Source organism: Salvelinus namaycush, chromosome 31 (genome assembly GCF_016432855.1).
Source record: "Salvelinus namaycush isolate Seneca chromosome 31, SaNama_1.0, whole genome shotgun sequence".
Classification (NCBI taxonomy): domain Eukaryota; kingdom Metazoa; phylum Chordata; class Actinopteri; order Salmoniformes; family Salmonidae; genus Salvelinus; species Salvelinus namaycush.
The window spans coordinates 44064180-44080677 of NC_052337.1; the positions used below are offsets into that span (position 1 = coordinate 44064180).

The following is a 16498-nucleotide window of genomic DNA, read 5'->3' on the forward strand; positions in this document are numbered from 1 at the left end:
ATCTCCACAGATGAACTCTGGAGCTCTGTCAGTGACCATATGGTTTTTGGTCACCTCCCTGACCAAGGCCCTTCTCCCCCGATTGATTAGTTTGGCCGGGTGGCCAGCTCTAGGAAGAGTCTTGGTGGTTCCAAACGTCTTCCATTTAAAAATGGAGGCCACTGTGTTCTTGGACCTTCAATGCTGCAGAAATGTTTTGGTACCCTTCCCCAGATCTGTGCCTCGTAACATTCCTGTCTTGGGCTCTATGGACAATTCCTTCAACCTCATGGCTTGGTTTTTGCTATGACATGCACTGTCAACTGTGGGACCTTATATAGACAGGTGTGTTCCTTTCCAAATCATGTCCAATCAATTGAATTTTCCACATGTGACTCCAATGAAGTTGTAGAAACATCAAATTCAAGTTCCATAGCAAAGGGGCTGAATACTTACGTAAATGGCCCCGTGTGGCTCAGTTGGTAGAGCATGGCGCTTGCAACGCCAGGGTTGTGGGTTCGATTCCCACGGGGGGCCAGTACAAAAAAAAAAAAAGTATGAATGTATGTACTTGTAAGTCGCTCTGGATAAGAGCGTCTGCTAAATGACTTAAATGTAAATGTAAATAAGGTATTTCTGTTTTGTTTTTAGAAAAAAACAACTTCTTTTGTCATTATGGGGTATTGTGTGTAGATTGCTAAGGAATTGTTTTAATTTAATCAATTTTAGAATAAGGCTGTAACTTAACAAAATCTGAAAAGTCAAGGGTTCTGAATACTTTCCGATGGCACTGTATATCATGTTATTTGAAGTTATCCCTTTGGAGCGCATGCCAAAGCGATTTAGATGTTGAATGAGTTTCAAACATTTTCGCTTTGTCTTTATGAGGTATTGTGTGTAGATTGCTGAGGAATTTGTTTTATTGTATCCATTTTAGAATAAGGCTGTAACGTAACAAAATGTGGAAAGTCTGAATACTTTCCGAAGGCACTGTATGTATTTGAAGGTTTTGTCAAAAAGTGATTGAATTCAAATGGATTTATCAAATTCTGTTGCCAAATCGTTAACGGTTGAAATTTGGTCAGTCTGCCCTGGCCGGACCAAATCTGACCCAATCATAGACATTTATATTTCAGAAGTTTTGAGCGCACAGTACAGTAAACAATGTACTGAACATATCTACTGTACGGTGCTGTAATGTAATGTCCAAACTTGTGAAATGTAGACGTCTATGATTGTTTCAGATTTGGTCTTGTTTAGGGTGGAGCTCATTACAATAATAGCCAGTGTGTAGAATAATACCCAAATATGCAACAGGATATTGCATATTTATACCTCAGTGTACCTATTCATGGCCATAATTATGCATTTCTGTATAGTACAGGTCAAGGACCCATGATGTGATTCCGTTACCAGATGTAAATCCACTTCACCTACTGTAGTTAAATAACCCAAATAAAAATGTTCTAATTCAAGGTGTCATGTCAAACCAGACATCTTTTGAATCTTAATTCAGAGCAGATATTTAAAGAACAACTGCCCCTATAAAAAGCATTTAATACCTTTGCCAATGTGGCATTAAAATGAGTCACAAACATTTGTGGACATCTACTTTGTGCATGACATGTCATTTTTCCAACAATTGTTTACAGACAGATTATTTCACTTATAATTCACTGTATCACAATTCCAGTGGGTCAGAAGTTTACATACACTAAGTTGACTGTGTGTTTAAACAGCTTGGAAAATTCCAGAAAATGATGTCATGGCTTTTGATAGGCTAATTGACATAATTTCAGTCAATTGGAGGTGTACCTGTGGATGTATTTCAAGGCCTACCTTCAAACTCAGTGCTTCTTTGCTTGACATCAAGGGAAAATCAAAGGAAATCAGCCAAGATCTCAGGGGGGAAAAATGTAGACCTTCACAAGTCTGGTTCATCCTTGGGAGCAATTTCCAAACGCCTGAAGGTACCACGTTCATCTGTATAAACAATAGTACGCAAGTATAAACACCATGGGACCACGCAGCCGTCATACCGCTCAGGAAGGAGACGCGTTCTTTCTCCTAGAGATGAACGTACTTTGGTGCGACAAGTGCAAATCAATCCCAGAACAACAGCAAAGGACCTTGTGAATATGCTGGAGGAAACTGGTACAAAAGTATTTATATCCACAGTTAAACGAGTCCTATATCGACATAACCTGAAAGGCTGCTCAGCAAGGAAGAAGCCCCTGCTCCAAAACCGCCATAAAAAAGCCAGACTACGGTTTGCAACTGCACATGGGGACAAAGATTGTACCTTTTGGCGAAATGTCCTCTGGTCTGATGAAACAAAAATAGAACTGTTTGGCCATAATGACCATCATTATGTTTGGAGGAAAAAGGGGGAGACTTGCAAGCCGAAGAACACCATCCCAACCGTGAAGCACGGTGGTGGCAGCATCATGTTGTGGGGGTGCTTTGCTGCAGGAGGGACTGGTGCACTTCACAAAATAGATGCCATCATGAGGCAGGAAGATTATGTGGATATATTGAAGCAACATCTCAAGACATCAGTCAGGAAGTTAAAGCTTGGTCGCAAATGGGTCTTTCAAATGGACAACGACCCCAAGCATACTTCCAAAGTTGTGGCAATATGGCTTAAGGACAACAACGTCACGGTATTGGAGTGGCCATCACAAAGCCCTGACCTCAATCCTATAGAACATTTGTGGGCAGAACTGAAAAACCGTATGCGAGCAAGGAGGCCTACAAACCTGACTCAGTTACACCAGCTCTGTCATTAGTAATGGGCCAAAATTCACCCAACTTATTGTGGGAAACTTGTGGAAGGCTACCCTAAACGTTTGACCCAAGTTAAACAATTTAAAGGCAATGCTACCAAATACTAATTGAGCGCATGTAATCTTCTGACCCCCCCCAAAAAGCTGAAATAAATAATTCTCTACTATTATTCTGACATTTCACATTCTTAAAATAATGTGGTGATCCTAACTGACGTAAGACAGGGAATTTTTACTAGGATTAAATGTCTGGAATTGTGAAAAACTGAGTTTAAATGTATTTGGCTAAGGTGTATGTAAACTTCCAACTTCAACTGTATTTTAGTGTCTCGATTGACCACAAAGTGTAAATAGGATAATTTTGGTCATTAATCAGTCTCGTCTTAAACAGACTTTGGATCCTCGATGTGTCACGAGTAAATAAAGGTTGGGTTCGGATGACAATTATATCAACAAATCATGCCCCCTTTTGCCAAGCTCCACGTGCAAATCGTCACTCTCTACCCTCTCCGCTTTCCTTCATTGAATGGGAATGTTTTTTATTTGAGATTCTTCAAAGTAGCCACCCTTTTCCTTGACAGCTTTGCAGCCTCACCTCTTGCCTGCTCACCAACGGTTGTTGATGGGGAGACCAGAATTGGGTAGGCTTCGTCTGACTTGTTCAAACTTCAACCAAGAATATGTGTGTTTGTCAGATATGACCTATCCTTACTGCCATTGGTAATAGAACAGTGACTGTATGTGATCACAGAAACATGTATGTAGCCAGCACATGGAGACTTGCAAGATGTTCAGACTGATGTCTGTAAATGGAGAGACATGGCACTCGGCATTAATGTTACTGGATGCAAATTTTACTTGTATTGTATTTTTTTATTATTGAATTGCATGGTTTCAGTCTATGGGGAGGGAGCACCAGGATTAGGGAACTGCTGTTGTATACGGGACATTTTACATTACATTTAAGTCATTTAGCAGACGCTCTTATCCAGAGCGACTTACAAGTTGGTGCATTCACCTTATGATATCCAGTGGAACAACCACTTTACAATAGTGCATCTAACTCTTTTAAGGGGGGGGGGGGTTAGAAGGATTACTTTATCCTATCCTAGGTATTCCTTAAAGAGGTGGTGTTTCAGGTGTTTCCGGAAGGTGGTGATTGACTCCGCTGACCTGGCGTCGTGGGGGAGTTTGTTCCACCATTGGGGTGCCAGAGCAGCGAACAGTTTTGACTGGGCTGAGCGGGAGCTGTACTTCCTCAGAGGTAGGGAGGCGAGCAGGCCAGAGGTGGATGAACGCAGTGCCCTTGTTTGGGTGTAGGGCCTGATCAGAGCCTGAAGGTACGGAGGTGCCGTTCCCCTCACAGCTCCGTAGGCAAGCACCATGGTCTTGTAGCGGATGCGAGCTTCAACTGGAAGCCAGTGGAGAGAGCGGAGGAGCGGGGTGACGTGAGAGAACTTGGGAAGGTTGAACACCAGACGGGCTGCGGCGTTCTGGATGAGTTGTAGGGGTTTAATGGCACAGGCAGGGAGCCCAGCCAACAGCGAGTTGCAGTAGTCCAGACGGGAGATGACAAGTGCCTGGATTAGGACCTGCGCCGCTTCCTGTGTGAGGCAGGGTCGTACTCTGCGAATGTTGTAGAGCATGAACCTACAGGAACGGGTCACCGCCTTGATGTTAGTTGAGAACGACAGCGTGTTGTCCAGGATCACGCCAAGGTTCTTAGCACTCTGGGAGGAGGACACAATGGAGTTGTCAACCGTGATGGCGAGATCATGGAACGGGCAGTCCTTCCCCGGGAGGAAGAGCAGCTCCATCTTGCCGAGGTTCAGCTTGAGGTGGTGATCCGTCATCCACACTGATATGTCTGCCAGACATGCAGAGATGCGATTCGCCACCTGGTTATCAGAAGGGGGAAAGGAGAAGATTAATTGTGTGTCGTCTGCATAGCAATGATAGGAGAGACCATGTGAGGATATGACAGAGCCAAGTGACTTGGTGTATAGAGAGAATAGGAGAGGGCCTAGAACAGAGCCCTGGGGGACACCAGTGGTGAGAGCACGTGGTGCGGAGACAGATTCTCGCCACGCCACCTGGTAGGAGCGACCTGTCAGGTAGGACGCAATCCAAGCGTGGGCCGCGCCGGAGATGCCCAACTCGGAGAGGGTGGAGAGGAGGATCTGATGGTTCACTGTATCAAAGGCAGCCGATAGGTCTAGAAGGATGAGAGCAGAGGAGAGAGAATTAGCTTTAGCAGTGCGGAGCGCCTCCGTGACACAGAGAAGAGCAGTCTCAGTTGAATGACTAGTCTTGAAACCTGACTGATTTGGATCAAGAAGGTCATTCTGAGAGAGATAGCAGGAGAGCTGGCCAAGGACGGCACGTTCAAGAGTTTTGGAGAGAAAAGAAAGAAGGGATACTGGTCTGTAGTTGTTGACATCGGAGGGATCGAGTGTAGGTTTTTTCAGCAGGGGTGCAACTCTCGCTCTCTTGAAGGCGGAAGGGACGTAGCCAGCGGTTAAGGATGAGTTGATGAGCGAGGTGAGGTAAGGGAGAAGGTCTCCGGAAATGGCCTGGAGAAGAGAGGAGGGGATAGGGTCAAGCGGGCAGGTTGTTGGGCGGCCGGCCGTCACAAGACGCGAGATTTCATCTGGAGAGAGAGGGGAGAAAGAGGTCAAAGCACAGGGTAGGGCAGTGTGAGCAGAACCAGCGGTGTCGTTTGACTTAGCAAACGAGGATCGGATGTCGTCGACCTTCTTTTCAAAATGGTTGACGAAGTCATCCGCAGAGAGGGAGGAGGAGGGGGGGAGGGGGAGGAGGATTCAGGAGGGAGGAGAAGGTGGCAAAGAGCTTCCTAGGGTTAGAGGCAGATGCTTGGAATTTAGAGTGGTAGAAAGTGGCTTTAGCAGCAGAGACAGAAGAGGAGAATGTAGAGAGGAGGGAGTGAAAGGATGCCAGGTCCGCAGGGAGGCGAGTTTTCCTCCATTTCCGCTCGGCTGCCCGGAGCCCTGTTCTGTGAGCTCGCAATGAGTCGTCGAGCCACGGAGCAGGAGGGGAGGACCGAGCCGGCCTGGAGGATAGGGGACATAGAGAGTTAAAGGATGCAGAAAGGGAGGAGAGGAGGGTTGAGGAGGCAGAATCAGGAGATAGGTTGGAGAAGGTTTGAGCAGAGGGAAGAGATGATAGGATGGAAGAGGAGAGAGTAGCGGGGGAGAGAGAGCGAAGGTTGGGACGGCGCGATACCATCCGAGTAGGGGCAGTGTGGGAAGTGTTGGATGAGAGCGAGAGGGAAAAGGATACAAGGTAGTGGTCGGAGACTTGGAGGGGAGTTGCAATGAGATTAGTGGAAGAACAGCATCTAGTAAAGATGAGGTCAAGCGTATTGCCTGCCTTGTGAGTAGGGGGGGAAGGTGAGAGGGTGAGGTCAAAAGAGGAGAGGAGTGGAAAGGAGGCAGAGAGGAATGAGTCAAAGGTAGACGTGGGGAGGTTAAAGTCACCCAGTACTGTGAGAGGTGAGCCATCCTCAGGAAAGGAACTTATCAAGGCGTCAAGCTCATTGATGAACTCTCCAAGGGAACCTGGGGGGCGATAAATGATAAGGATGTTAAGCTTGAAAGGGCTGGTAACTGTGACAGCATGGAATTCAAAGGAGGCGATAGACAGATGGGTCAGGGGAGAAAGAGAGAATGTCCACTTGGGAGAGATGAGGATCCCAGTGCCACCACCCCGCTGACCAGAAGCTCTCGGGGTGTGCGAGAACACGTGGGCAGACGAGGAGAGAGCAGTAGGAGTAGCAGTGTTATCTGTGGTAATCCATGTTTCCGTCAGTGCCAAGAAGTCGATGGACTGGAGGGAAGCATAGGCTGAGATGAACTCTGCCTTGTTGGCCGCAGATCGGCAGTTCCAGAGGCTGCCGGAGACCTGGAACTCCACGTGGGTCGTGCGCGCTGGGACCACCAGGTTAGAGTGGCGGCGGCCACGCGGTGTGAAGCGTTTGTATGGTCTGTGCAGAGAGGAGAGAAGAGGGATAGACACCACACAGGAAGGTATGACCTTTGCCAAGGTAGCCCCATTACCACCAGACAAAATGAAGATATGTGCAGTATCTGTTTCGGCTTGGAATGGAAGGTGCAGATTGTTATATTAGCATAAAACCGCTTCTATGGTATTATGTAAAGGGTTGTTTATTCTACATGGACCTGTGACTACATTTGAAAGTTATCAAACCACTTAGTTAAGAGTATCTACATAAATTCAGCAATTTCATTCTTATGATGCTCTGTAGGCTACTTACCTACTCAAAGCTTCCTCTGGCACCTCACCATACGTCTGCCTGTAGTTATTGAACTCTACCTGCAGGAGATTTGCTTGTTGTGATTGAGTGGTGGGAAACAGCTTCGGGCAAGGTTCTTTATAGATGGGTGTATCTTGGTAGCAAGGACACGCCCAAGAAACACCCACATCAAACCACAACCCCAAGCCAACTCACTTTTGGCTTCTGTCATGGCCGCCAGCATTTCTTGAGTAGCAAGCCGGAAAATGAGTCCAAATCAGCTGGTGCAGTTCCTCTTTAATGGTGCGATATGCAGAAATCGCTCCGCCATTTCCTGGTTGTTAAAATTTGAATATTTACCTAATTTCAGTTTGACAAAACAAGCAAGGTGTAGTGTACAGAATTATTGTACCATCTAAACATCTGTGATTATATTTTTTCAATAACCCAAAATATTGTATTTTCAGCTGTTTTTGAAGCTGGTGTACAAAACCGAAAGCAAAACTTAAAAACAGGACGCACAGACATATCCTACATAGAAAAGGTCTACTGCTTCTTAGACTTGCTTTCATTGAGAATGACAGATCTGTAACTCACATTTCTATGTGCATTTGGTCGGGTCGCCCAAAAAGTTGCATATTGTAAAATGTGGTCGCATATAAAAATGAGTTTACTGTAATTCTGTTACCAAACTGCACAGTTCATCCAGTAAATGTGTTTTGTGAAAATCTGTGTAAATTGTTAGTGGGGAGAACAAGTATTTGAAACACTGCCGATTTTGCAGGTTTTCCTACTTACAAAGCATGTAGAGGTCTGTAATTGTTATCATAGGCACACTTCAACTGTGAGAGACGGAATCTAAAACAAAAATCCAGAAAATCACATTGTATGATTTTTAAGTAATTCATTTGCATTTTATTGCATGACATAAGTATTTGATCACCTACCAACCAGTAAGAATTCCGGGTGTCACAGACCTGTTAGTTTTTCTTTAAGAAGCCATCCTGTTCTCCACGAGTTAATCTGGCTCTGTGGAAGTAGATAAAGGGCTTCAAAGGGCAAATCACAAGTATCCCTTTTAAAGACAAACTTTACTAAGCATCTTGAGCTAGTGTCAGAACTCGTTAAGTTCTGCCTTGAGAGGCATGGTATGCATCCCCGCATTCAGCCAGGGCAAAATGTTGTTTAATAAAGAAAGTCCAAATATTTCCCTTTTTTTTTTTTTTTCACGCCGCCGCCTCGCTATTAAATCTAGTTATCGTCACTAGGGTATGTAGCGTCCCACCTAGTCAACAGCCAGTGAAACTGCAGGGCGCCAAAGTCAAAACAACAGAAATCCCATACTTTCAAATTCCTCAAACATACAAGTATTTTACACCATTTTAAAGATACACTTGTTGTAAATCCAGCCAAAGTGTCCGATTTCAAAAAGGTTTTACGACTAAAGCACACCAAACGATTGTTAGGTTAGAGCCAAGTCACAGAAAAACAGCCATTTTTCCAGCCAAAGAGAGGAGTAACAAAAAGCAGAAATAGAGATAAAAATAATCACTAACCTTTGATCTTCATCAGATGACATCAGATGATTAGGCGGGACGCTACTGTCTCACTTGGCAAAAAGACAGAAAATGCAGAGGGACAAATTCAAATTAATTACTATAAAAGTCAAACTTTCATTAAATCACACATGAAAGATACCAAATTAAAGCTACACTGGTTGTGAATCCAGCCAACATAGGCTTTTCGGCGAAAGCAAACGATGCTATTATCTGAGTATAGCACCATTGTAAACAAAGAAGCATATTTCAACCCTGCAGGCGCGACACAAAACGCAGAAATAAAAATGTAATTCATGCCTTTGACGAGCTTCTGTTGTTGGCACTCCAATATGTCCCATAAACATCACAAATGGTCCTTCTGTTTGATTAATTCCGTCGATATATATATATCATAAATGTCCGTTTATTTGGCGCGTTTAATCCAGAAAAACACCGGTTCCAACCTGTGCAACGTGACTACAAAATATCTCAAAAGTTACCTGTGAACTTTGCCAAAACATTTCAAACTACTTTTGTAATACAACTTTAGGTATTTTTTAACGTAAATTATCGATACAATTGAAGACCAGATGATCTGTGTTCAATACAGGATTAAAACAAACTGTAGCTAGCTTTCTGGTCACGCGCCTCTAACAAACAGTACACTTCAAGTGACCCTCGTTCAAGTTGGCCGTACTTCTTCATTACACAAAGGAAAAAACCTCAACCAATTTCTAAAGACTGTTGACATCCAGTAGAAGCGGTAGGAACTGCAAGAAGGTCCCTTAGAAATCTGGATTCCCAATGAAAACCCATTGAAAAGAGTGACCTAAAAAAAAAAAATCTGAATGGTTTGTCCTCAGGGTTTCGCCTGCTAAATAAGTTCTGTTATACTCAGACATGATTCAAACAGTTTTAGAAACTTCAGAGTGTTTTCTATCCAAATCTACTAATAATATGCATATCTTATCTTCTGGGGATGAGTAGCTGGCAGTGGAATTTGGGTATGCTTTTCATCCAAACGTGAAAATGCTGCCCCCTATCCTAGAGAATTTAAGGAACAAATCGATGGTTCTGCAGCCTGAATGGAAAATGTTTTATGTGGACAGCAGTAGAGCTGACTCCATTTAGTCGACTGGTCGATTGTTTGGTCAATAGGCTGTTGGTCAACCGAGATTTCATTAGTCTAGCAGTCGCGATACTTTTTTGTTTTTTTTGTTCATGGTGCACAAGACACCTGTCTGATTCGCCCGTCTGTGGTCTAATCCATTGTGGAGACCACGAGGATGGCACAGTCCATCACTCTAAGACGTGTGGTACTGAAATTGCATATGGTTATATTATGTAAAGATAATGGTGCAATACTAATAAATATATTTTATAACGAATGTGCTTTCTCCCGCGATGGATACGGTCGCCGTCCACAGCTCTGAAACAAAATCTTCAGTGCGTCTCCCTATGTTGCTATGTCCATAGTAGCAAAGTTAATCAGCATAGTGGGATTGAGAACAATGCGGCGGAGGCAGCAGCGGCAGCAGCAGCTGTGACGAGGAAACAGCCATTGTCTTAGCCTAATTGTCCACGAAAATTGAGGAGAGGAAACCCCAACGTAATTAGGTCTATAATCAATAGCCTAACTGTTAAATGTGCCTGGCTTTATAAATCATCCATATATATCTACAGAAATAAGACAGATCCTGCTTCTGTTGCCTGTTTGAGTGTTTAACTTCTACTTCATCACAATCCCGGATCCGGGAGCACCCCCATCAGTAAAAAAGCTGACTAGCATAGCCTAGCATAGCGTCACAAGTAAATACTAGCATCTAAATATCATTAAATCACAAGTCCAAGACACCAGATGAAAGATACACATCTTGTGAATCCAGCCATCATTTCTGATTTTTAAAATGTTTTACAGGGAAAACACTATGTATTTCTATTAGCTAACCACGATAGCAAAAGACACAACTTTTTTTTCCCACCATTTTTTTCCTGCATAGGTAGCTATCACAAATTCGACCAAATAAAGATATAAATAGTCACTAACCAAGAAACAACTTCATCAGATGACAGTCTGATAACATATTTATTGTATAGCATATGTTTTGTTAGAAAAATGTGCATATTTCAGGTATAAATCATAGTTTTACATTGCAGCCACCATCACAACTCTCACCAAAGCAACTAGAATAACTACAGAGACCAACGTGAATTACCTAAATACTCATCATAAAACATTTATGAAAAATACACAGCGTACAGCAAATGAAAGACAAAGATCTTGTGAATCCAGCCAATATTTCAGATTTTTTAAGTGTTTTACAGCGAAAACACAATATAGCATTATATTAGCTTACTACAATAGCCAACCACACAACAGCATTGATTCAAGCCAACAATAGCGATAACGAATAAACCAGCAAAAGATATACATTTTTTCACTAACCTTCTCAAACTTCTTCAGACGACAGTCCTATTACATCATATTACACAATACATATAGAGTTTGTTCGAAAATGTGCATATTTAGCGGCACAAATCGTGGTTATACAATGAGAATAGTAGCCAAGCTGCCAACAAAATGTCGGGAGAAATCTTGGGAGAGGCACCTAATCTAATCATTAACTAATCATAAACTTGACAAAAAAATACAGGTTGGACAGCAAATGAAAGATACATTAGTTCTTAATGCAACCGCTGTGTTAGATTTTTAAAATTAACGTTACTACGACATACAGCGTGCGTTAAAGCGAGACCGCACCGAAATTAATGGCGGAATAGGAGTTTTACATTTTTCAACAGAACAACGAATTAACATCATAAATAGTTCTTACTTTTTGATGAGCTTTCATCAGAATCTTGGGCAAGTTGTCCTTTGTCCAAAAGAATCGTTGCTCGGTTGTAGATTGTCGCCTTCAACTTTGGAATTAGCAGGAAACATTAGCCATGTGGCCCAGACGTGCCCAACTCACTATAACGCAGCACAAAGAAATATCCGAAAATCGCAATATACTGATATAAACTGATATAGCTCGGTTTAAAATAACAACATTATGATGTCTTTAACACCTATATCGAATAAAATCAGAGCCGGATATATCTAAGGCCTATAACGGGAGCTTTCCAGAACGCCATCCTGAGGTCTGTCTTGCGTCATGACGAACGTTGAAAAGAGTGCACCCCACGTTCCAAGACCATTTATATGGCCTCAGATCTGCCTAGCAACTCCATTCCAATTCTCACTATTTGCTGACATCTAGGGGAAGGCGTATGCAGTGCATCTCGACCAATAGAAGACATGCAAATTAATAAACTGACCCCAGAACAGCCTGCCTGATTTCAGATTTCTCACTTCCTCACAGGAAGTTTGCTCCAACTTGAGTTCTGTTTTACTCACAGATATAATTCAAACGGTTTTAGAAACTAGAGAGTGTTTTCTATCCAATAGTAATAATAATATGCATATTGTACGAGCAAGAATTGAGTACGAGGCAGTTTAATTTGGGAACAACATTTTTACAAAGTGAAAACAGCACCCCCTATTAAAGGTTAATAGCCTACTTATTCCGTGAGCACCAAGCCTCATGCAATGGCCAAATGTCAGATATAGCAATTTCACAGATTTTTGTACTTTTTTTTAACAGGATGGTATTACTTTGAATTTATTTAGTGTTCCAAACAGGCAGAACATTTTTATTGTAATCTAACAGCACCTGTTTGTCACACATAATATGCACGCAGCTCTTGCTCCTATACCCTCCTTTTTCTTGATCGCCTTATTGTTATTACTATTATTATTATGATCATGATAATAATGTACTTATCATTAGTAGCCTTGTTATAACCGCCATTGAGCTGTAGGCCTAAGAGCGCATCCTGTTTAGTCTCAATATCGTAACTTACTTAGGCCTATTTCAATATATAGGCTACTGTATCAATTATTCGTTCACGCCATCACACAGCATAAGAGGCTTTCATGCTTTGAAGTCAAGCATTTTAGTTTTAAAATTAAATAACAATAACTTAATTAGCCTAAACAATAAATAGACAACAATTCACGAATGCATGCAACTTTTTTAGTCTGCTTTATACATCTTATTGTTTTGTTAGGACAGACTCTCGAACACTTATTTTGTGTGTACACTGTTCTAAATGGTCAGAAAAAGTAATAATGTTGCAATCTAACAGCAACACATAATACTCATGTAACGCTTCCTCCTATACCCTCCTTTTTCTTTATCTCCAGTAGCTTCCACAACTAAGTCGGTCTTCCACAGATCGGACTTCCCCTTTCCCTCCTGAGCAACCAATAAACATTAGCCTGTTTTTAGTTTCTTTTTCACGCCCTCCACGTCCGTTTTGCTGTCACGTGTTACTGTGTTCGTAGTTTGTTATAACCAATTTATTGATGTGATTTATGATCGACTATTGGTCACATTCATGCGACGCTTACATGTTGCGGGTAAGGAGAACAAGGGTTGATGGAACAGGGAATGTTTTTCCTAAGCAAATTAGGGATTTCGGGAGGATAGCTTTTCAGTCAAACAAACACTTTCTGTGCTGTGGTGCCTTTATCATGCAGTAGCGAGGAGAGCAAGAACGTGCATCAGTCACACAGGCACTCGCTGTCTTTTTTTTTTTTTTTTTTTTTACACAGTGTGACCATTGGGTCATTTGTGTCTTATTTAATCAAACTGTGTGCTTAAAGCATCAGCCAAGCTCAGTGCATATGTAGAGGATTTTATTCGAACATAAAGGGTGTGTCTGTCTATATATGGAAAAATGTGTTTAAACATTTCGACCTGTCGATAGAACAGGGACAACTCTCGGTCGACCAAGATTTTTTTGCTGTTGGGGACGGCCCTAGATAGCAGTGTATTACTGGCTGGCCACGTCAAGCCCAGACAATAGTGGAGACCCATAAAGCCCACTAGCGGCTGCCCAGGCTAATGTTACTTGTGATGTACGCCACATGGTGTGATATTTCAGGGGTTGTTCGGTTGTACTATTTTGTGCAAGTTTCCGGCAACCATGTTGCCTGCGTTCTTCAGAGCCTGCTTCATGGGACACTGACTACTTTATTACTGTGAAACACTTCAGCTGTAGATTTTATACAGGGCAAATTCTAAAGTATTGTAGGATAATCTCAAAAGTCTCTGTCTCTCACGCTCTGTTTTTCTCCGTCTCTTTCAGCCCAGTGTTCTGATAGTGAGCTACATAGAGTCAGTGAAAGCAGCAGCCCAGTTTGGCTTCTATCAGCAGGCCGAATGGAAGCCGGACGATTCCATGATAGCAGTGGCGGTGAGTAATGCAACTTCTCTCATTTTAGTAATAATCTCCTCCCCTCTCTTGCTCACACGTCCCTTTTGCGGGCCCCCATCATTTGTGTTGTGTGTGTGTGGTTCGGCCCCCAACGAAGGGTTCATTGGGTTCAGTTGGGTCATTAGTGTGTGTTCACATCCCTTCAACCCAAATGCCCGCTCACTTCCCCTGCAGTGAAATTCCAGGGGGAATTTCAGCTCCACCGCGCCAGGTCCACTTAGAACCTTTTCACACTACTGAGATGAGCTGTGCTTTACGTGTTCGCCACAGTTGCTGTAACCGTGCTGGAAACGATCACGTGAAAAAGAAAATATCTGAGCCAGTACAGCAGGATAGTGTAGAAAGGGTCAAACAGAGAGTGAGGCTCAGACCTTCAGTCAGTCCTGCTTGCGAGCCCATCTCCCTAGCCTTGAGACTGTCTGTCTGAACAGAGCTGCCTATAGGCCTACTATAGCGTCAGCGGCGATAACAATCATTGCCTATTGCTCAGAGAGGGTGCAAGTCACAACAGTGTTGTTATTGCCTAGCCAGGCTCTGACCTTCTGCCTGCAGGCACAACTAACAGCTTGTGTGCCATATTAGCTAGTAGCTATAGTAGGTGGAGATTAAAGGATCCAGAAACCGCAGCTATTCTGAGAGGCTGTGGAGACACACACAGAAAGAATGTGTAGGATAGGATTCCAGCTGTTTTCATGTAAACCGTATCTCTCTGACTCTGTCCCCTATGTGTTTCTTTCATATCATTATGACGACTGAAACTCTGGATTTATTTGGCAGTTCTAACGGAGCAGAATAGTGAACGAAGTGGCTGGCCCGGTGCCAATGGGAGCCCAGTTCAGGTCATTCTGTTCTTCCTATTGGCTCTGGACTGTCAAGCTGACCTTCCTACTGGGGCATGTATTTGTATGTGCCCAGTTCAGACGAGGGCACTGGCAGACACACAGAGGAAGTTACTGCAGTCAAGGGTCACAAGGCCTATTGGGCCATTACTCATAAAGGTCTTTTAATGTGGTTAAGTCTAATGTTGTCTCGCTCAACGCTGCCAGGATGAGAGCAAAGCTTATTGGGGGAATATAAAAAGCTACTTTTTGTTTTGGTTCATTTTTTGTTCCCTGAGGCATGTTTGCATATTTGTTTGACTTTTAGGATGGATTACTGTGGATATTTAAAATGGTCGGCCAAACATGGTTTTGAAATTGTATTAAGATTTTAAGGCGGAAATAAGTAACAAATTGCCTCTAAGGATCACCTTCTTGGCCAAAATTATCCCCCCCCCCCCCCCAACAGGGAAGTTGGATAACCACGACTAATGTTATGTTTATATATATTTTGTTCTTTGCATAGTACATTTTCTGACCTCATTTTAAAGTCTTTCAAAACTAAGTTTGTGATCGTAAGGCTTGAACAAGAATTTGGTTCTTATTCATTTAGTCAGCTGAACTTCTTACCACTTGACTTTCAGTTCTACTGCTGAAAACTCACATCTTGGCTGTTGAGGGAAACCGGTCCTAGTGCAGAACACTCACGGCGCCCGATCTAGGTGTGCAGCTCACCGCGGTGGTTTATTCTGTCCCTTTGTTCCCATTGTTGCTCAGCTTCTAGTTCCATCACAGCTGCATTATTTATTTTGTAGTAGGACGGCCTAGACACGGTCGCTGAAAGATCTGAACAGAATGGAATGTCCTTTGAAACATTTAAAAGACATGTTGCGTAAGGATACAAATACTTCACGCATCGGTTCTAATACCAATGTGAGAACCTTTTCTGTTGTTCTCACTCAGTCTAGGACATACTCCAGAGACCCAGACTGTGACCGCTGTTGTTTTGTGTGACACCGGCTGACCCTGGTCGATCTGTTGATCGGCACAGCGGCTTTAAGAAAGACACCGGAGCTCTGAGTTTTCCGTTCAGGCTGTCGTCAAGGCAACGGGCGTCTGGAGTTTCACAAGTGGAGCGTACATTTCGGGACGGCATGGGGGACCTGCGTTGGTACATGTCACTCACACAGTCACAACAAAACTGCCAGGGAGGGGGTTTGGAGGAATGAGCAGGGTGAAGGCCAAGAACAGTCTGCCTTTGCGTCCCAAATGGCACTCTATTCCCTATGTAGTGCACTACTTTTGACCTGAGCCTGGGCTCTGGTCAAAAGTAGTGCACTATATAGGGAATAGAGTGCCATTTAGGGCTTTTAGGACACAGCCTGTCTGCTTGCTGTCTTGTTTACTTACCCCTGCTCTGAGACGACGACTACCACATGCTCAGTTGTTGAGAGGTTTTTATTTGTGATGGAATATTAGTTACACAGCATCCTAATTGCAGCTAATCCTCTAAATCCCCCAGTGTGAACGCAAATGTGTGTGTTACTGACTGGAGCCTAATTACACCAAGACGGTCTGGCCAGAACTAACTTCCACTCTTAACATAATTGCCTCAGACAGATGGTTTCAATTCGGGCAGAAATGAAAGATGGAAGTAGCTGATGCGGTTGAGTTCCTTCTGACGTTTGATTTCTGACTTTAGTGACTTTTGGCCTTGCATTATAGTAAGTGAAAGAAGTCGCCACGCGACTAGACTCAAGTCCCCGCCTAAACTCTGGTGCT

General features: G+C 43.2%; 1 protein-coding gene across 1 annotated transcript in view; it reads left to right on the forward strand.

Moving 5' to 3' along the window:
• LOC120025845 (guanine nucleotide exchange factor subunit RIC1-like) overlaps positions 1-16498 on the forward strand; it is a 67316-nt gene that overhangs the window by 15972 nt on the left and 34846 nt on the right. The window contains exon 2 of the mRNA XM_038970543.1: positions 13770-13877. Within this exon, the coding sequence (XP_038826471.1) occupies positions 13770-13877 (108 nt within the window). The remainder of the gene's footprint in view (positions 1-13769; positions 13878-16498) is intronic.